Source organism: Eretmochelys imbricata, chromosome 13, assembly GCF_965152235.1.
Source record: "Eretmochelys imbricata isolate rEreImb1 chromosome 13, rEreImb1.hap1, whole genome shotgun sequence".
Classification (NCBI taxonomy): Eukaryota; Metazoa; Chordata; order Testudines; family Cheloniidae; genus Eretmochelys; species Eretmochelys imbricata.
The window spans coordinates 38,738,270-38,758,904 of record NC_135584.1 but is presented as its reverse complement, the minus strand read 5'-3'; the positions used below and the strand labels follow the sequence as shown (position 1 = coordinate 38,758,904).

At 60.8% G+C, this 20,635-nt stretch overlaps 1 protein-coding gene across 1 annotated transcript; it reads right to left on the bottom strand.

Moving 5' to 3' along the window:
* Positions 1-701: 701 nt before the first annotated feature.
* LOC144273254 (Fc receptor-like protein 5) lies at positions 702-20,240 on the bottom strand. Its single transcript, XM_077831758.1, has 14 exons — positions 20,172-20,240; positions 16,206-16,271; positions 11,858-12,154; positions 10,939-11,235; positions 10,254-10,541; positions 9,580-9,876; positions 7,281-7,859; positions 5,429-5,758; positions 4,992-5,093; positions 4,353-4,371; positions 3,991-4,038; positions 2,111-2,139; positions 1,486-1,661; positions 702-829 (listed from the first exon to the last, which is right to left on the bottom strand). Exons 1-14 carry the CDS (start codon positions 20,200-20,202, stop codon positions 722-724), a joined length of 2,667 nt encoding a protein of 888 aa, XP_077687884.1. The 5' UTR covers positions 20,203-20,240; the 3' UTR covers positions 702-721.
* Between the last annotated feature and the right edge of the window lie 395 nt (positions 20,241-20,635).

The window sequence follows — 20,635 nt, the reverse complement described above, 5'->3', positions numbered from 1 at the left end:
CCACTAGACCCCGCTTCCCTCCCCAAACTAGGGATGCAACCCAGGCATCCTGGCTCCCAGCCCCAACCCCCTGCTCTCTGGACTGCAAGCAGGCAGCTCTATCCCCCAGTGCCGGGACAGGCTGGGTGTGCCCCGTGCGCTGCCCCCCCCCCTTTCATTGAGCTGCGGAAGGAACCAGATCAAATTGCAAAGACACTTTTATTAGTGGCCCCCCAGGCCGGCTTCCGGGGCAGCTGGTGGCGTAGCCGTTTAGTCTGCTCCCGAACCATCGTCGGATCTCTGGGCTCCTTCCTCAGTTACAAGGGGCCTGTGGAGTATGAACGGCTCCCCCAGGAAAGGCAGGGGGTGGGGATAACAACTCAGTTATGCCCCCTTTGGTGGATGAAGAGACCCCAACAGTTCAGACGTCTCCCCTCCCCCCCCCCACTAGATCCCTCTCCCCAAGCTGGGAATAGAACCCAGGAGTCCTGGCCCCTCCACCTGCCCTGCTCTAACCACTAGACCCCAGTCCCCGAGCTGGGAATAGAACCCAGGAGTCCTGACTCCCAGCGCCCCCCCTGCTCTAATCACTAGACCCCACTCCCCTTGCAGAGCCGGGGATAGAACCCAGGAGTCCTGGCCCCCAGCTGCTGTAACCTCTAGGCGGCCGGTGGGGGTGCAGAAGGAAGGTTGCTGGAGAGTGATCCCCAGTGGCAGGGGTCGGGGCTGGGGGGTGCCGTGGTCACAGGTCAGGGGTGCTGCACACGTGCTCCAGGGAGGCCGAGAGCCTCTGGCCCTGGCGGAAGGTGGAGCAGGAGAACGTGAGTTGCGTGTACGTTGGATCGATGTCCTGGAAGGGTGGAGAGAAGGTGGATCTGTTATGGCAGCCAGGGGGCGCTGTGGGGTGGGGGGAGGCAGGAGTGGGGGGCTAGGCAGGGGGCACCAGGGGGTGGGGAATGGGGCAGGGAGCGGGGTGGGGCACTGGGCAGTGTGGGCAGAGGGTGCCGCAGGGCAGGGAGCGGGACAGGGTGGGAGGCTGAGCAGGGAGTTCTGTGGGGTGGGAGTGGGGACTGGCCAGGGGCATTGTGGGATGGGAAGAGGGGTAGGGGTTGGGGGGCTGGGCATGGGGCACCATGAGATGGGGAGCAGGGTGGGGGGTTGGGCCCTGGGCAGGGGTCGCTCTGTGGTGGGGGCTGGGCAGGGAGTGCTGTGTGGTGGGGAGTGGTGTGGGGGGCTGGACAGGGGGGTGCTGTGGGGCAGAGAGCATGGCTGGAGGTGGGGCAGTGGGTAGGGGGCGCTGTGTGGTGGTGAGCAGGCTGAGTGTGGGGCACTGAGCAGGGCTGTGCCATCGGGCAGGGAGTGTGGGGCTGGACAGGGGATGCCATGGGGCAGGGAGCAGGGCTGAGGAGAGGGGTGCTGGGGAGTGGGAGTCTGGCCAAGGGGTGCCATGGGACAAGGAGCAGGGAGTGAGGGGCTGGGCAGAGGGGTGGTGGGGGTGGTCCTTACTGGGAATTCAAACTCAGCCCCGGAGTCTGCGTCGTCTTCCTCCTTCTGGCCTTTAAGGGGCACTGCCCCCCCAGCTGCTCGCCCCGGCCTGGGCCGCTCCGCTGGGAGCTTGGGGAGCAGCCCCCAGTCCTGGGACGCTGCCTGGGGCCAGCCCCCCTTGGTCGTCTGCTGGAGACCTAATCACAAGGGGGGGCCAGAGTGAGCTCCCCCCTGCCCACCCCCATATCGCCCCCTTGGGCCCATCTCTGCCTCCCCATATCAGCCCCTCAGCTCCGTCTCTGCCCCATGGCTCGGCCTCTTGGCCCTGTCTCTCCCCTCCCCCCCATATCGGTCCCTTGGCCCAGCCAGCTTGGTCCCCCCCTTACCCTGGGGTCTCCCCATGGATGTGACACCATGTTCCCTCCTCTGGGTGCAGTTCTCACATTTCACCTCTAGGTGGCAACATCATATCCCACTGAAGCCAGGGCGTGGCTGTCAGAAATTCCCCTCTTAAAGGAGAGGCTGGCGGTGCCTCTTTCCCTCCCCCACCGTGCCCGTCGATGCTGGGATGGGCACCCGACGCCCTGGCACCAGGCCCAGAGGTGAGGGGGCTGCCCTCAGTGAGGGTGGGGCAGTCGTTACTCACATATATTGACTCCGGAGATGTCGGTCGACCTGCAAAGGCAGAAGCGGAGGGTCAGTGGTGGGGCGGGAGGCTGCTGGGGGCCCCTGTCCTCTATGGGGGTGGGGACAGGTCAGCCCATACAACCCCCAATGCCCCACGCTGCTGCAAAGGATTCTGGGTCACTACTTTCTCTTCTGTCCTCCTTTCCTAGCCATTCATCCTTTTTGTCCTCCTCCGTCTCCTTCATTCTCTCTCCTGCCTCTGTCCCCCTTTTCCTCCTCTCCTCCTTTTCCTCTCTATTTCCTCCATCGATTTCTCCTGTCTTCGCTCCATTCCCTTCTCTCGTTCCCTCTGGTCACACTCCAGTTCCCTCCTTCGTTCTCTTTTCCTTATCCTCCCCCCGATTTCCCCCCCAACCTCCCTCTTGTCCTGTGCATTATTTGACCCCCTTCTGCCCCAGCCTGGTCTCCCTGCCCCCCATCTTCCCCTGAGATCCACCCCGGTCTCCCCCACCCTCCAAATGATCCCTGCTCCCCTTGATGTTCCCCACTGAGATCAGCCCCTTGGTGTCTGTAGCCACAGAATCCTAGAATCTCAGGGTTGGAAGGGACCTCAGGAGGTCCCAACCCTCTGCTCAAAGCAGGACCCATACCCAATTAAATCATCCCAGCCAGGGCTCTGTCAAGCCTGACCTTAAAAACCTCTAAGGAAGGAGATTCCACCACCTCCCTAGGGAACCCAGTCCAGTGCTTCACCACCCTCCTAGTGAAATAGGGTTTCCTAATATCCCACCTAGACCTCCCCCACTGCAACTTGAGACCATTACTCCTTGTTCGTCACCTGCCACCACTGAGAACAGTCTAGATCCATCCTCTTTGGAACCCCCTTTCAGGTAGTTGAAAGCAGCTATCAAATCCCCCCTCATTTCTTCTCTTCTGCAGACTAAACAATCCCAGTTCCCTCAGCCTCTCCTCATAAGTCATAGAATCATAGAATATCAGGGTTGGAGGGGACCTCAGGAGGTCATCTAGTCCAACCCCCTGCTCAAAGCAGGACCAGTCCCCAATTTTTGCCCCAGATCCCTAAATGGCCCCATCAAAAATTTAACTCACAACCCTGGGTTTAGCAGGCCAATGCTCAAACCACTGAGCTATCCCACGTGTTCCAGTCCCCTAATCATTTTTGTTGCCCTCCGCTGGACGTTTTCCAATTTTTCCACATCCTTCTTGTCATGTGGGCCCCAAAACTGGACACAATACTCCAGATGAGGCCTCACCTCAGTGTCGAATAGAGGGGGACGATCACGTCCCTCGATCTGCTGGCAATGCCCCTACTTATACAGCCCAAAATGCCATTGGCCTTCTTGGCATAAGGGCACGCTGCCGACTCATATCCAGCTTCTCGTCCACTGTAACCCCTAGGTCCTTTTCCGCAGAACTGCTGCTTAGTCATTCGGTCCCCAGCCTGTAGCGGTGCATTGGGTTCTTCCGTCCTAAGTGCAGGACTCTGCACTTGTCCTTGTTGATCCTCATCAGATTTATTTTGGCCCAATCCTCCAATTTGTCTAGGGCCCTCTGTATCCTATCGCTACCCTCCAGCATATCTACCTCTGCCCTCAGTTTAGTGTCATCTGCAAACTTGCTGAGGGTGCAATCCACACCATCCTCGAGATCATTTATGAAGATATTGAACAAAACCCGGCCCAGATCCAATGCCCCACATGGGCCCCAGCCCCCACTTATCATTCACAGTGTCCCAGCCACAGAAATCCCCCCTTTTATTTTCTATGGGCCATGTACCCCCATAGATTGACCCCCCGGCCACCTGGATCCATGGACCGGAGCCCCTATCACTTGAGTTCAACACCCAGCTCCCATCCAGGCTGTGTGACCCTTACATACCGTCTCATTATCCGTGACCGGCGCAGCTCCTGGCTCTTCCAGTAGGACCTGGAAGGGAAATGGGGGTGTGTGGGGGGGTCAATATGGAGCTTGGCCTGGAGGGGGGGTCACTGCTGGGATTAGCTGGGCGCAGGGGGTGGTGGCTGCAATTCCCAATGTGACCACCAGGGGGCTGCGAGGGACAGGAGGAGAGAATGGGGGGAATTGGAGAATTTTGCCCTATGGGGCGGAGGGTGGGGGGGAAGCCAGGACTCCTGAGTTCTATCTCAGGGGATGGAGGGACCTGTTGGAACAGATTTGCCCTTCCAGGGACAAATGGCTCCCGGCCCCACGGAGGGGCCTGGGGACCCGGAGGAACTTACGTGGAGAGCTGGCGGGTAGCTGGAGAAGGAAGGGAAAGAGACTGAATTAAAGCCAGATTCCACAGAGTCTCTCGTCCCCATCTCTCCCCAGCTGCAGTGCCCCTTAAGGGGGAGCACCCTGCCATCCCGGACGCCTGGGTCCCAGCCCCCCTCCCAGTTTCTCCACCCCCGGGTCTGGGAGGTGAATGGCTCCCCCAGGGGTCAGGTGCCTGTCCTGCTTCTTGGATGCCTGGGTCCCATCCCCCATCCTGCCCCCACCCGAAGTTGGCTGGGTCTCAGCCCCATCCTGGGATTCCCTCCCCCAAAAGCCAAATCACTCACAGTCCTTTGTATCAGGAGTCTGCTGTGCCAAGTTACCCACAGTCCTTTGCACCAGAGTCCTGTGGTACCCAACTACCCATGATCCCTGCTCTAGCCAGATACCCACAGTCCTTTGCAGCTGGCTCTTGCTATCCCACGTCACTCCTTGTGGGGGCTGAGAGCGCTGAAGGCGCCCCCAAGGTGAGACCACTGCCGTCCCGGATGCCTGGGTCCCATTCCCCCACAGGCACTGAGAGCTGCGGTGCCCCCTAGGGGTGAACGCCCTGTGCTGCCGTCCCGGACGCTTGGGTCCCATTCCCCACCCTACGCCTCACGCACCTGCCTTCTTCTTCCTGCAGAGGCAGATGAGCAGCAGCAGCAGAGCCAGAGCCGTGGCAGCCCCCCCACTCCCAGCCACCGTGGGGATGGGCAGAGACCAGGCTGGTAAAAGGAGGGGATGAGTTAACAGCCAGGAACAAGGGAAGGGCAGCGTCTGGGGACCCACTAACTGCTCCAGACCCCAGCTAGGGCAGGGGACAATTTGGGCCCTCCCCTTTAAGGAGGGAATTTTTTTGCCTGCCAGATGCTCCTGGTACTGCCCGTGGTGAAATGCTGCCACCTGGTGTCAGGCTCAGGTACTGCACCCTTGGGGCCGCATGTGATTCTGTCGCCACCCCCCCCGCTAACACATGCAGTGTCTTGGCTCCAGGGTCTCCCTGAGGGGTAGCAGGTGTTGGGGTCCAGGGGTTATTGCGGGGTGCGATTACAGGCCTCACTTGTCACAGTGACGTTCACAGCCTGGCTCCTGGGGGATGGGATCCACCTCCCGCCCATGTTCGCCTCATACCCGCAGCTGAATTCCCCAGCGTTATTGGGACCGGCCCGTGGGATGCTGAGCACAGAGAAGTTCATGGAGCCGGTGCTGGGCTCCATGGTGCTGATCTCAGACCCTGTGTCCCCAGGGATGATCTCAGCTCTGTCCTTGTAGAAGTGAAACCTCCTCTCGCTGGTGTTTCCGGGGGCCATGCAGGTGATGAGCAGGGGGAGCCCTTCGCTCACGACTCTGGACGGGGGAAACATGCTCAGCACTGGCTGGGGAGGGGGATCTGAGGGAAGCAGGACAGGGGAGAGGTCAACAGAGAAACCACAGTGCTGAGTGTGGGAAGGGGCAGCTGTACTGTATAATGGGCACCAGGGGGCAGCAGAGGGTGGGGGGGGGGGGAAGGGGTGGCTATACTGTATAATGGGCACCAGGGGGCAGCAGAGGGTGGGGGCGGGGAAGGGGCGGCTGTACTGTATAATGGGCACTAGGGGGCAGCAGAGGGTGGGGGCGGGGAAGGGGCGGCTGTACTGTATAATGGGCACCAGGGGGCAGCAGAGGGTGGGGGGGGGGGAAGGGGTGGCTATACTGTATAATGGGCACCAGGGGGCAGCAGAGGGTGGGGGCGGGGAAGGGGCGGCTATACTGTATAATGGGCACTAGGGGGCAGCAGAGGGCGGGGGTGGGGAAGGGGCGGCTATACTGTATAATGGGCACCAGGGGGCAGCAGAGGGTGGGGGTGGGGAAGGGGCGGCTATACTGTATAATGGGCACCAGGGGGCAGCAGAGGGTGGGGGTGGGGAAGGGGCGGCTATACTGTATAATGGGCACCAGGGGGCAGCAGAGGGTGGGGTAGGGAAGCGGCGGCTGTACTGTATAATGGGCACCAGGGGACAGCAGAGGGTGGGGTGGGAAAGGGGCGGCTGTACTGTATAATGGGCACCAGGGGGCAGCAGAGGGTGGGGTGGGGAAGCCGCAGCTGTACTGTGTAAGGTTTCAGAGTAACAGCCATGTTAGTCTGTATTCGCAGAAAGAACAGGAGGACTTGTGGCACCTTAGAGACTAACCAATTTATTTGAGCATGAGCTTTCGTGAGCTACATCCGATGCATCCGATAGAGTGAGCTGTAGCTCATGAAAGCTTACGCTCAAACAAATTGGTTAGTCTCTAAGGTGCCACAAGTCCTCCTGTTCTTTTTGTACTGTATAATGGGCACCAGGGGGCAGCAGAGGGTGAGGGTGCGGAAGGGGCGGCTGTACTGTATAATGGGCACTAGGGGGCAGCAGAGGGTGGGGAAGGGGAAGGGGCGGCTATACTGTATAATGGACACCAGGGGGCAGCAGAGGGCGGGGGTGGGGAAGGGGAAGGGGCGGCTATACTGTGTAATGGGCACTAGGGGGCAGCAGAGGGTGGGGGTGGGGAAGGGGAAGGGGCGGCTATACTGTATAATGGGTACTAGGGGGCAGCAGAGGGTGGGGGCGGGGAAGGGGCGGCTGTACTGTATAATGGGCACTAGGGGCAGCAGAGGGTGGGGGTGGGGAAGGGGCGGCTATACTGTATAATGGACACCAGGGGGCAGCAGAGGGTGGGGGTGGGAAGGGGCGGCTATACTGTGTAATGGGCACTAGGGGGCAGCAGAGGGTGGGGGTGGGGAAGGGGAAGGGGCGGCTGTACTGTATAATGGGCACTAGGGGCAGCAGAGGGCGGGGGTGGGGAAGGGGCGGCTGTACTGTATAATGGGCAGTAAGGCAGCAGGGTGCAGGGGAGGGCTGAGTATAATGTAGAACGGGCACTGTGGGGGTCCGTACCAGTCACGCTCAGTGGCACCGGGTTGCTGGGCGGTGAGCGGAGGTGGCGCCCATGGAGCTCTGTGCTGTACCCACACTGGTAGGTCCCGCTGTCGCTGGGGGTGACGTTCAGGGGGAGCTGGGGCTCTGGCGGTTCTGGAAGGGGCTCCCCGTCTCGCAGCACCCAGTGGGCCGAGGGGACATAGGTCCCATTGGGGATGATGCACTCGGCTGACACCGTCTCCCCCGTCACGTAGAGCGGCAGGGACGGGATGAGCCGGAGGGACGGGGAGGCCAGCGCCAGGAACACGGAGACAGAGACGGGGTCGCTGGCATAGGAGGGCACTGCCCTCCCCTGGATCAGCTCCGTGTAGGTGCAGGAGAAGGAGCGGGTGGCGTTTCTGGTGCCATTGACTTGAAGATCCGTCAGCCAAGTCCCAGCGTCTCCCAGCAGGGATCCTACCGGCTCCCCATTCTTGTAGAGCCCGTACTCCACCGGGGAGGCTCCGGGGGGAGCCAAGCAGTTAATTTCCACCCGTTCTCCAGCCACATAGGTCAGATAGCCCGGAGACAGGGACACCGAGGGCCTCCTGGGGGGATCTGAGGGGAAAACGTACCTCAATCTCGGCCTCCTGCCCCAGCCTCTGAGCAGCCCAGGGGGGAGCTGAGGACAGTGGGTCTTTGCCCTGCTTGCTCCTACTGGAGGCCGATCTAGGGCATCCCACCCTCAATGGTCAGAAACCTTCTCCCCATGGCCGGCCTCCAGCGATCCCAGCCCGGCTCATCTCATTCCCTTTGTTCTCTTGCCTCCTTTGGCCACCATCGCTCGCCCCCTCCCCCCCATGGTTACAGCACCATCAGACCCCGCTCGGCCGGCGATTGGGGTGAACCAGCTCAGCTCCCCCAGTCCCCTCTGCTGGGACCGGCTCTCCGTGCCCCTGGGTGCCCCCCCCAGCCCTTCCCTATCCCAGCTCCAGCCGGGATCCACGTCTCCCAACATTGGTGCCCAGAACAGGAGTCAGGCTTCCAGCTGAGCTTGGCCAGCCCCTGGGAGCCCAATGGGGTCACCTTCCCCCCAGACCTGGCTCGGTGGAGCTCGGTGGGGGGGGGGGGCGGTTCGTCCCAGCCTCTCTGGGGTTCAGTGTGTAGGGGTGCAGGGGGATGGGGTGCAGGGGAGCCAGGGATGGGATGCAGGAACCCAGGGGGTACAGGGCAACAGGTGCAGGGATAATGGGGGATGGGGTGCAGGGGTGACTGGTGTTGGGGTGTGGGGGCATGGGGGATGGGGTGTAGAAGTGATGGGAGATGAGATGTAGGGGGGATGGGGGACAGGGCACAGAGGTGCAGGGGTATGGGATATGGGGCCCAGTGGGACAGCGTGCAGGGGAGCCTGGGGACAGGGTGCAGGGACACAGGTGTGCAGGGGCCATGGGGTGCAGGGGTGATAGGAGTTGGGATGCGGACCCCCAGCCCGAGCCCTCACCCCCCTCCTGCTCGCCAGCCCTGAGCCCCCTCCTGCACCCCAAACCCCTCATCCCTGTCTCCGCCCCAGAGCCCAGCCCCCCAGCCCTAGCCCTCACCTCCCTCCCTCCCGCACCCCAACCCCCACCCCAGCCTGGTGAAGGTGAGTGAGGGTAGGGGAGAGCGAGTGACGGAGGGGGGGGGAATGGAGCGAACAGGGGGCGGGGCCTAGCAGAATGGGCGGGGCAGGGGGTGGGGCAGGGGTTTTCGGTTTTATGCGATTAGAAAGTTGGCAGCCCTAGAAGGAGCTCCTGGCTGGCTGCGGGGCCTGAGTGGGGAATGAGCCTGGGGAGGGCCGCAGGAAGATCGTGTCTCCAGGGAGGAAGCCCTGGGGCTACAGCCCCATACCAGGGCTGGGACTTAAAGACTGAGCCCAGGGAGGGCTAGAGAGACACCACCAGACGGGTACGGGGACAGGCCCTGGTGGACGGTGGACCCCGGAAGGGATCTGTTCTGGTAAACATGCAGACCGTGTGCATGACGTGGCCAGAGGGCTGGGTGGCTGAAAACACCTCCCGAGAACCACCGAAAGGGGTTACCAGAACTGAAAGGGCACAGACACACCCTACCACAGGGGGGGCTCGCGAGAGCTGGGTGCCCACCCTGTCACGTCGGAGCGGGGGGGAGAAGGAAGGGCTGTGGCTCAAGGGGGGGTCTCTGGTGCTACAGCCCCACCACTGATTTGTGGGGATCAGCCATGGCCTGATGGAAGGACAGATGGAGAGCTCACGAGGGGGGACCCATGCAGACCCTGGGTACCACCCGCTCTCCCCGACAGCACCCAGCAGGAGAGCCTCACCCGTCACGCGTATGGCGATGGGCTGGCTGAGCCCTGAGGGGAGCTCTCGTCCGGGCCCCCTCCTCCAGTACCGGCAGGTGTATGGTCCTTCGTGCCCCACCGCAGCCGGGATCTCCCACCGGGGTCCCCCCCGGGACGCTGGCAGCTCCTCAGAGCCCTGCTCTGGCTGTCGCTTGTACAATCTGTAGCCTGTCACTTCCTGGGCCCTGGGAGCCGAGCAGCTGAGGTTGACCCGTTCCCCTGGGAGATACACGCTGTTCGGGGGGTCCAGCCAGAGCGTGGGAGCCGGCGGGGGGGCTGGAAGAGAGGTCGAAGAGGCAGGAGTTTAGGGTGGAACCACGGTGCAGGTTTTAGGGCTGGGGTTTGATCGAGGGGTGCAGGGGCTTCTCCATCCCTGGCCATGTTTCGATCCAGCCTGGTGGGTTTCTGAGGGCATCTGCTCTAGTCCCCCAGGGACTAGTTTGGGGAGCTCCCTGTGCAGATGTGAGGACCCTTCTGACTCCCGGCCCAGAGCTCCCACCCCCAACCGGCTCAGTTTTAGATCACTGGGGCTCCCTAGGGGGCTGTATGGGGGTCAATATCCCTCCCAGGAGCTGGAGGAACTGGAGTCCCTGCTGGAAAGGGGTCTCCCCATAACACATGTCCCAGGAGTCAGAGGGGGACATGGAGCTCACCTGTTACAGTGATGGAGACGAGGCGACTGTCCGGGGACTGGATCTCCCGCCCAGACGGGCGTATCCAGTATGCACAGGTGTACAATCCGGAGTCCTCCGGCCCCGTGATGCTCAGGGCTTGGGCATCGCTGCCTCCGGATGAGATCCTCCGTCCCCCATCCCTGGAGAACCGGAATCCGGCAGCCACCGGCGTCCCCCACGGAGGGGAGCATGTGAGCATGACGGACTCCCCAGGGAGGTACACGGGGTGCAGGGGGCTCAGGGAGAGGGACGGGGCTGCCGGGGGGGCTGAAAGAGAGAGGAACAATCCCTTGCCCTCAGCGTCCAGCCTCAGAGCTCTCAGCACTGGACACAGGAGATTGGGGCGTTGTCCCGATTCTGGGGGGTGGGGGGGATGTGATGCAGCCGAGAGTGGAGCAGATCCCAGTCTAACCACTAGGCAGCACTTCTGCCAGAAAGGGAAGCACAAAGAGAGGGTCCAGCAGAGAAAGTGGCTCCTGCTGGGGGGGGCTGCTGCCTTGGGGAAAGGGGGACATCTTGCCAAGCATATGGGGGGCAGAGGGAGCCAGGTGGCTAGTTGGGGGTGAGGTTTGTAGGGAATGGGGCTAGGGAGGTGGGGAGAGACCCCAGGGGAGAGGATACCCCCCATATCCCATTACATCCCTCCCGGGGAAAGAGGCCTCACCTTGCACTGACAGGGACACTGGCCGGCTTCCTTCTGACAGGATATGTCTCCCAGATCGCAGGGTCCAGTACGCACAGGTATACACCCCGGCTTTCCCCATCTCGGCCACGATCTCCAGCCTGGCACCCCCATCTGGGGCGGGGACCTCTTCATGGATCAGCCTCTCCTGTTCGCCGTAGAACCTGTATCCCTGCAGCCTCTTGCCCCCTGGAGCTGAGCACCTGAGGGTCACACGCTCCCCATGGAGATAGAACGGGTGTCGGGGGTGCAGGGAGAGTGTGGGGGCTGCCAGGGGGGCTGAGATAGGGAGAGAGGAGATGACAGGGGGAGGGGAAATGAGGAAGAGTTCGGAGTGAGAAATACCTAGCTGAAGAGCCAATGGTCCCCCCCATTGAGGGAGCTGCCCCCTCCCACAGTGAGTCTGCCCCCCCCACCCCCTGTGCCTCCAACTGACCGTCCCGTAACCCCCTTCACACCCGGCCCCCCACATGTACCTGACATAAGCACTCAGTCACTGCACTTGGGGTGCAGCATCCCACTGGGCTGTGGGTGCCAGCCATGCTGGGGGGCAGCAGGATGCAGAGCTGAGGGGCTGGTGGAGAGCAATAGCTGGTGGGGGCTGAACGTTGCTCAGAAGTGAATTGTGCGGGAGACCTTGGAACCTGGGGATCATTGGGGCAGGCTGTGGGGCCCAGGCTGTGGGGCCCAGGCTGTGGGGCCCAGGTCCCGGTTCCCAGGTCTAAGACTGGCATGAGGCACCTTCTGGTATAAACACTGGGCCCCACCATAATCCAGATCAGCCTTGCTCAGCCGGTCTGGCCCCCTCTCTTCCTTCCCCTTGGATCAGCCCCGCCAGCCCTATCTCCCCTGGGCGCGGGTAACAAACAGCCCTTTATATACCTGGCCAAAGGGCACTCACCCTGCACGGTTATATAGACCTTGTTACTCTCCGTGGATGGGATCTCCAACCCAGACTCCTTTCTCCAGTACTGGCAGGTGTAGGGCCCCTGGTTCCCCGTCTCGGCCCTGAGCTCCAGCCGGGATGCTCCGGGGGCAGATTGGAGCTCCTCTGGGGTCTGGTCCCCTCTTCTCCTGTAGAATCTGTATCCCGTCACTGCCTCGCCGCTGGGAGCTGAGCAGGTCAGGCTAACACGCTCCCCCTGGTAATACACAGGGTCCTGGGAGCCCAGAGAGAGTGTGGGGGGCGGCAGGGGGTGTGGAACAGAGGCAGAGGGGGAGAGAGCTGGGGGAGGGAAAAAGGGGCTGGTGAGATCCTGAAAACTGATAAAAACCAGCCACATTTCCCTGCCCGCTGCGCTCTCCCAGCCTAGGAGACAGCACATGGCAGGTAACTCACAGAAGAGATCATCCCTCCCCACCCTGACATCCCACTGCTGCTGGGGGCTGCATTACAGCCTGCTGCCACTGGGGGGTCCTGGTGGGGATGGGGCTGCATTACTGCCTGCGGCCACTGGGGGGGTCCTGGTGGGGATGGGGCTGCATTACTGCCTGCGGCCACTGGGGGGTCCTGGTGGGGATGGGGCTGCATTACTGCCTGCTGCCACTGGGGGGTCCTGGTGGGGATGGGGCTGCATTACTGCCTGCGGCCACTGGGGGGTCCTGGTGGGGATAGGGCTGCATTACAGCCTACTGCCACTGGGGGGTCCTGGTGGGGATGGGGCTGCATTACTGCCTGCTGCCACTGGGGAGTCCTGGGGGGGATGGGGCTGCATTACTGCCTGCGGCCACTGGGGGGTCCTGGTGGGGATGGGGCTGCATTACAGCCTGCGGCCACTGGGGGGTCCTGGTGGGGTTGGGGCTGCATTACTACCTGCTGCCACTGGGGGGTCCTGGTGGGGATGGGGCTGCATTACTGCCTGCTGCCACTGGGGGGTCCTGGTGGGGATGGGGCTGCATTACTGCCTGCGGCCACTGGGGGGTCCTGGTGGGGATGGGGCTGCATTACTGCCTGCTGCCACTGGGGGGGTCCTGGTGGGGATGGGGCTGCATTACAGCCTGCGGCCACTGGGGGGTCCTGGTGGGGATGGGGCTGCATTACTGCCTGCTGCCACTGGGGAGTCCTGGGGGGGGATGGGGCTGCATTACTGCCTGCTGCCACTGGGGGCTGGGGTGGAAGGGAGGGTATTGGTGGGTTTTGGGGGGTGTCTGTCATCTGCAGCCCCACCATTTATCTAGGGCACCAGGTGGTGCTTGTGGGCATGAGAGACCTGAGCGGAGACCTCCCAGCCCTCACACTCCACATGCCAGGAGAACAGGGCGTCACCGGTCACTGTGATGGAGACAGGGTGGCTCTCGGGGGATGGGCTCTCCTGGCCGTCCTTCTCTGCCCAGTACTTGCAGGTGTAGGTGCCGGCCTGCTCCAGGCCGAGCCGGGGATCTGGTATCTGCGGGAGGCCTGAGGGGTGGCCCTTAGATCACACACGGACACGGACATTATATGATAGAAGAACCAGAATCCCAGCCGCCCGGCCTACAGGGGGGCCGAGCACGTCAGGGTGACGGAGGATCCTGTCAGGTACCAGGGACCCGGTGGGTGCAGCCGCAGAGTTGGCTGTAAGGTTTCCTCAGAAACAGAGGAGTCTGGGGGGTGGGGTGGGGGGACCTGGCATGTGCGTGTAAGCAGTGTCAGGATGAGCTCCACCCTGACATCTGGTGGTGAGGTGTGGCAAGTTGTGGAAAAGAATTTCAGGGGCTGATCTCATTTGCATAGGCACACCCACCCCGCCTAGAATGAGGCCATAGCTGCCCAAATGGTCACTTTGGCTGCTGTGGGATCCCCAGTGTCTCTGTTATTGGGGCAGGAAGAATAAATTGTTATTACCCTGATTATGGGAACTGTGCTTGGAACTGTACGTGGCCTTTTGTTCTGATGGAGGGACTCACCATCAACTAAGTAGCACTCGCTAGGCAAGGGCATGGGTTCCAAAACTCTGTGAATGGAAAGAGGCTGGGGAGAAGCATTAATACTTGGTGGTATGGGCCCCTTGGTGAGGGCATTACATGCTAATTGCACTTCCTCCTCTCTCCACTGTGGAATATCAGAGCTAATTTTGATTCCATTAGGAGTCTAGTTATAGGCTGCTGAGCTCACTTGGGGCTAAGGGTGCACCAGCACTGGGGCTCCCCTACTACAAGCTGAATTCACCTAAGAGCTGAAATCACTGAGTGTTGTGTTAAGTAGTGGGGGAACCTGAAGATATATTGTGGAGCAGTTTGCAGCCGGCTGGAGTGCCTTGCAGACCGGCTGGTGAAGCAGTTTGGTGCGGAGCAGTTCGTGGATGGCAGGAGCTGCTTGTGGGCCGCTGAGCGAAGGAGTTTGTGGGGCGGCTGGCGGAGCGCAGCTATGGGGCGCTCAGCTTCAGATCATGTAAGGTGCCTCTTACCCCCGTCCCATCTCCACCCAGGTTGGGAGGTAAAGCTCTGCAGATAAACTTTCGAACTCTGGGGCTGCCCTGACCAGGGACAGAGACTTTTGGGTCATTGGACTTTTGGGACTTTGGGTGATTTGGGGTTGCTGGACTCAAGAACCAAAGGGAAAGGACACGCCCCAATTTGCTTGGGGTGGGTTTTTTGCTCATGGGTTGTGTTATGAATCCTGTTGGTGGTGTTTCCCCAACATAATGCCACATTGTTTCTCTCTGTTATTAAAAGGCTTTTGCTACCCTCAGACTCTGTGCTTGGGAGAGGGGAAGTATTGCCTCTTGGAGGCGCCCAGCGGGGGTGGTATATATTTGTCCCAGGTCACTGGGTGGGGGCTCGAGCCGGTTTGCATTGTGTTATTGGAATGGATCCCCTAGATATTGAACCCGGCCCTTGTTGCTGCCAACTCTGATGGGCAGAAGGGTTACATGCGGTTAGATCTGTGGGCACAGGGCGGGTGTGGGTGGAGGTAAATCCAAGGCAGACACCTCAAGTCCAGCTGGCAGGATCACCTCGGATCTCCACCCGGTGTCTGAGCTCTCTGCCCTGGCCCCCCACCCTGCTCCTAGGGGATCCTTCCTCCCGGACGGGCCTTGAACTCACGACCTGTGGGTGGTGCCAGGTCCAATGGCGAGAGGCCGCCACCCAGTTAGTGCCGCAGCCTGCAGTCCTGGTACGGCTCCCCCAGGACAGGGGTCCCAGCCGTTTGCTGGCTGGGGGACGGTGAGACCCCCAGGGTCTGTCTGTGTCCAGCATCCCCAGGAGAGAGTCTGCTCATCCCGGGCCTGGCTCTGCTGGGAGGGCCCCAGCCCCCCTCCCCCACTCCCCACCCCACCCCACCCCACCCCATGACCTGGGAGTCCCAGAGAAGGAGCCGTTGTGGTTGTGGTCAGAACAGACAGCTCAAGAGAGAGACACGAGAAATGGGGGAGGGGACAAGAGATGGCACTCCCCCAGCCAGCCAGTTCCCCCCATGGGGTCATATGGGAGTTGGTGCTCGATGGGACGAAGCGGGACTGCTCTTAATGTTTCCTCTGAATCGTGTGGGGGTGCCTCAGTTTCCCCTGTGCAGTTCTTAAGTATCTGGGGGGTGGGGTCAGGGTGTGTGATCCTTGCAGAGCCCTAGAGGGCAGGTGTGTGCAGGGGTCTGGACACAGACAATGGCCAACACCCTGTTTCCTGGCCACTGATGGCCTGGGCCCTTCCCCCCTGCAAGGGGATAGCTAAAGGGTTGGAGAACAAAGGAATCCGGTGACCTCCTGGCCCGGGAAAGGGACAAAGCCCAGGGGAGGAGGGGCTGGAGGGGGAGTCAGTTTGGGGGCTGGCTGGGACATGGAGTGAAGGGCAGACGTGGTTGTCTGGCTCACTGCCCCCCAAAATGGACCCAGCTGAGGGGTCCTGTTCTCTGCACCTACAAGCTCTGTGTTAGACCATGTTCCTGTCGTCTAATAAACCTTCTGTTTTACTGGCTGGGTGAGAGTCACGTCTGACTGCGGAGTTGGGGGGCAGGACTCTGTGGCCCCCCCAGGACCCCGCCTGGGCGGACTCGCTGTGGGAAGCGCACGGAGGAGCAGAGAGGATGCTGAACGCTCCGAGGTCAGACCCAGGAAGGTGGAAGCTGTGTGAGCCGTGTGTCCTGCAGACAGTCTGCTCCCAGAAAGGAGACTTCCCCAGAGTCCTGACTGGCTTCATAGGGAGCAGTTCCAGAGCATCGCCTGGGGACTCCATGACACCCCCTAAAGGGGAAAGGCCCCATGCCCTCTCCCCCCACCCCCCCCCGAGCCAGCCAGTCCAACAATGACACCCACAGACCCCCATGCACAGACCAGGTGATGAACTGGGTTCCTCGGTCCCCTCGGATGACACCAGCCGGGTGAGGATCTGCAGCCAGGCTGTAAGAGAATAGACAAGAGGGGGGTGAGAGCTCTGGGGTGGGATGGGTAATAAGGGGCAGGATCGAGGGGTGCGGGGCATAGGACTCTGGGTACCAGATTTACAGTCCATCCCGGTATGTTATGGGGAGGAGGGGAAAGAAAGAAAGATTGATTGATTCAGTGAATGGGGCTGGCGGATGGTCTGGGGCTGGATATGGAAGAAGGTCGGTGGATGGGCAGAGGCTGGACATGGAGGAGGGTCGGCGGAAGGGGCTGGGGCTGGATACGGAGGAAGGTCGGCCGACGGTCTGGGGCTGGTTATGGAGGAAGGTCGGTGGATGGGCTGGGGCTGGACACGGAGGAGGGTCAGCAGAAGGGGCCAGGGCTGGACACAGACGAGTGTCGGTGGATGGGGCTGGGGCTGGGGCTGGACGTCAGGACACCTGGGTTCTGGTCCCACAAGAGCTGGTCCTGGGAAAGTCTCAGGTTCAACAGCCTGTCAGGGGGTTGCAGGCCGGGCTCCTGGCAGGCTGCAGGGGATCCTGGGCTCCCAGGCCCGCAGATGTGGGGCAGCCCTGCCAGGCCCGGCCTTCCCGCTGCCTGCCGGGGAACCAGCCGGCCCTGAAGCCCAGGAGCTCTGGGGGAAGAGCCCCCTGCTTGGCAGGGCCTCCTGACCTGCTGTGTGAAACTGACACAATTTTTGTCAGTTTCACTATGTGTATTCACAAGGGGGGCCCTGATCCATGTCTGTGCAGAGCGCAGCACAAGGTGGGGTCCCTGATTGTGGCCAGGGTCTGGGCAGAGCCTGGTCTGACGGGGTCTGTTGCTCTAGGAAACTCCCCATCAAACAACACACTTAGGCTCCATGCTGCAGCTCCCTGCACAGCAGCACACACTGTGCTGCAGGGCAATGGGGAAACTGAGGCAGGGCCTCACCCAGTGGAGAATAACCAACTGCAGAAGGGGGTGCCAGCCCCCATGAGCTCAAGGAAGGGACCACTGCCTTTGGGGAGCAGGGAAAAGCCCTGGGGAGGGGGACCCAGGTGGGTGTGAGGGGCACCATCCAGAGTCTGCCTGTGGGGAATTGAACATGCTGAAAACAGGCTCCAGTCCTCTTAATCTCTGAGGAACCCAGGCGTCCGAGGTGCGGAGAGCTGACGGAGGGAGAGAGGGAATGAGACAGGGGCCGAAGGAGGGGAGCAGAAGGTGACTAGAGGAGAAAGAACAGACACAAGAGGGAATCAAACAGGTGCCGAAGGAGGGGAGCAGAAGGTGACTAGGGGAGAAAGAACAGACACAAGAGGGAATCAAACAGGTGCCGAAGGAGGGGTGCAGAAGGTGTTACCTAGCAGCTCTGTGTTCTTGGGGAACTGGGGCGCAGTACCCAGCCTGTCTGACACACGAATGACCACCCCCCAGCCTCTGCTTGAACCAAATGTGCATCAGAAGAAAGGCTTACAAAAAGCAATGAAAAGGCAGTGGGAGACACACCTAAACCCCGGGGGAAAGGGTGACAATATTAGGGAAACTCCCCTAGGCTCATTTGCGTGGAAGATGGGACAGGGAGGCATCTCCATTAGCCGACAGAATGGAGAACAGAGATTCCAAGGCAAGAACCGCACTGAACGCTGGGACCAGAAAACCAGGGAAGTGCACTGCATGATGGGGAATCTCTGCTCCAGATGTTAATGGACCCATGTCTGCACACACCCAGCTCAGTGGTTATCAGACCAATTCTAGTAATCAATCCTTTATTGGTATCCAAAATAGCAAAGCTCCCTAATTGCATTGTGAGCTCCCTCCGAGGAACACCGCCCATAGCAAGGAATGATCAGCTCCCATTGTCTAGCCTGAACAAAACAACTTTGGTATCCTCCCTTGAGCCATGAGTTTACACACAAACAAATCTAGTCTTCTCCCTTGAACCACTGTTCTTTCCCTAGAAACCCCCCTACCCACGCTCAAGTAAGTGTTCTGATGCCTGGATCCAAACTCTGCAGCAGTTCCACTGGGACTTCATCTTCTCCGGACTGATCGTGCTGGGGGCTCTGCCTGTCTCCAGCCCTCCGGACCCTCAGCTACCACCAACACCTGGGACCCCTGATCCATTCCAGCTTCATGGAGTGGTGAGACCCCAGCTCTCTCTCTCTCTCTCTCGAGGTGTAGCCTTCTGACCCTGACTTGTGTGATCAGTTATAGTTTTCTAAACATGATTTTTATAATCAAGTTTAAGTTAGATTTAATATTATTTTTTTCCCGGTTTTGTTTGTTTGGCTCCCCGATGGTTATTACCTGGCAGTAAATAACTCTCATGATTAAGCTCGTTGCTTCTCTCTCTTTCTGTCTCTCTCTCCCCTCATGGGTGGCTTTTTTTTTTTTGGTTTCCTCATTTGCTCTGCAGCAACGCTCCTCGTACCTAAGCTGAAAGATCCCTGCAGCGCCCACAAATCCTGGGGGTTTGCTCATCAAGTGGGTTCCTGCCAGAACGATTGTAACGTGAAAGTGGAGATAGGAACGTGCTGAGCCTGGGACGTATGAGGGTGGCAGCTTGGAAGTGCTGCTCGACCCAGCCTGCTGAGTCCAGGGACATATAAGGGGTCAGCTCGGGAGTGCTGATTAACCGGGTCCTCTCAGATGCGCTCTGTTAGTGTGTTTGTGTGTGTTTATCTGATTCTGGGGCTGGAAGAACCCAGCCCTGGGGAACCTCGGTCCTGCAGGATGGCTCCATTGGGAGCGGACTTGCAGCAGGGAGAAGCAGAACTTTGTATAGATATACAGAACGCCCCCCCCCCAAAAAAAGTAACCCTAATAAATGAGTGTACCGCAAAGTAACAGGCAAAACTGGTAACAAAGGTGACGAGAGAAAGAACAGACACAGAGAGGGTGAGACAGGAAAGAGGAGGACTGCGGAGGTCGCGTGGGATTTATTGATTGTTTTGTGGACACAATCGGGTCCAGCCAAACCACAGCGTCTTATCAGCGATGCTTAAGGTGCAAAGACTCGCAGGAAACGGAGTCATTTTACAGCCCTCACCGAAGTGTATCCTGGTTTGGGGGATGGAACCAGAGTGGAAGGAAGAAGGAGACAAGAGTGAACAGGCCGGAGTGGGAAGAGGGGTGAGGGGTGTGAGTGGGAGGAAGAGATGGAGAGAGAATGAAAGTGGGTGAAGGAGGAGAAAGACAGAAACAAATTGTAGAGTGCGACAAAGAGCAGAGAGTGAATGAGGCAGGGGCTGAAGGAGGGGGCAGAGGGGAAGGTGGAACGAGGCAGGGGCTGAAGGAGGGGGCAGAGGGGAAGGGGGGAACGAGGCAGAGGCACAAGGAGGGGGGCAGAGGGGAAGGGGGGAACGAGGCAGAGGCACAAGGAGGGGGGCAGAGGGGAAGGGGGAACGAGGCAGGGGCTGAAGGAGGGGGCAGAAGGGAAGGGGGAACGAGGCAGGGGCTGAAGGAGGGGGCAGAAAGGAAGGGGGAACGAGGCAGGGCTGAAGGAGGGGGGCAGAGGGGAAGGGGGGAACGAGGCAGAGGCAGAAGGAGGGGGCAGAGGGGAAGGGGGGAACGAGGCAGAGGCAGAAGGAGGGGGGCAGAGGGAAGGGGAAACGAGGCAGAGGCAAAAGGAGGGGGGCAGAGGGGAAGGGGAAACGAGGCAGGGGCTGAAGGAGGGGGCAGAAGGGAAGGGGGAACGAGGCAGGGCTGAAGGAGGGGGGCAGAGGGGAACGAGGCAGAGGCAGAAGGAGTGGGGCAGAGGGGAAGGGGGAACGAGGCAGGGGCTGAAGGACGGAGGCAGAGGGGAAGGGGGGAACGAGGCAGAGGCAGAAGGAGGGGGCAGAGGGGAAGGGGGAACGAGGCAGGGGCTGAAGAGGGGGCAGAGGGGAAGGGGGAATGAGACAGGGGCTGAAGCCGGGTCGGGGGGTCACTCACCCAGCACTGGGAGAAGGCCAGTTAGCTCCATACTGGGTTGAACTGGCTGAGGCTGGGAGCTGCATCCCCTGCGCCCGGCCCTGGCTCTCTGCTGACAGCAGCCGGGGCCCCGGGGCCGCTCTCGATGCAGCGAGAGGAAGTGTTGTCCGAGGGATGCAGCCACCGCCCTGCCCCGGCACCGAGGCGTCAAGCGCTGCGGGCTCAGAGCCAGGCTGACCACGGCCCAGCCTCGGGGATCCCAGCATGCCTTGCAGCGACCAGCCGCTTTGCACCGCCCGGGCTGACAGCTCCAGCCACACAGAACGCCGGACAGGCTGTCCCACTGGGGGCTGAGATGCAGCCGGCTCTGGGGTGGGGCGGCTGGGGAACAGCCGCAGAGCGACACTGCCTAGGGCCGCCTCATTCCTGTGGAAAAGACAGCGCCCCCTGTTGCCACACTGCGGCACTGAGATAAGCACTGATTC

Bases quoted from the DNA above. Each gene is read 5' to 3' on its own strand.
- LOC144273254 (XM_077831758.1), bottom strand. From the start codon at position 20,202: ATGGAGCTAACTGGCCTTCTCCCAGTGCTGG. The intron at 12,155-16,205 runs GTCTGTGCATGG...CCTCTGTTCCAC, and splicing joins GGAACCCAGTTCATCACCTG to ACCCCCTGCCGCCCCCCACA. The intron at 5,759-7,280 runs GTACGGACCCCC...TGCTTCCCTCAG, and splicing joins GGTGCCACTGAGCGTGACTG to ATCCCCCTCCCCAGCCAGTG.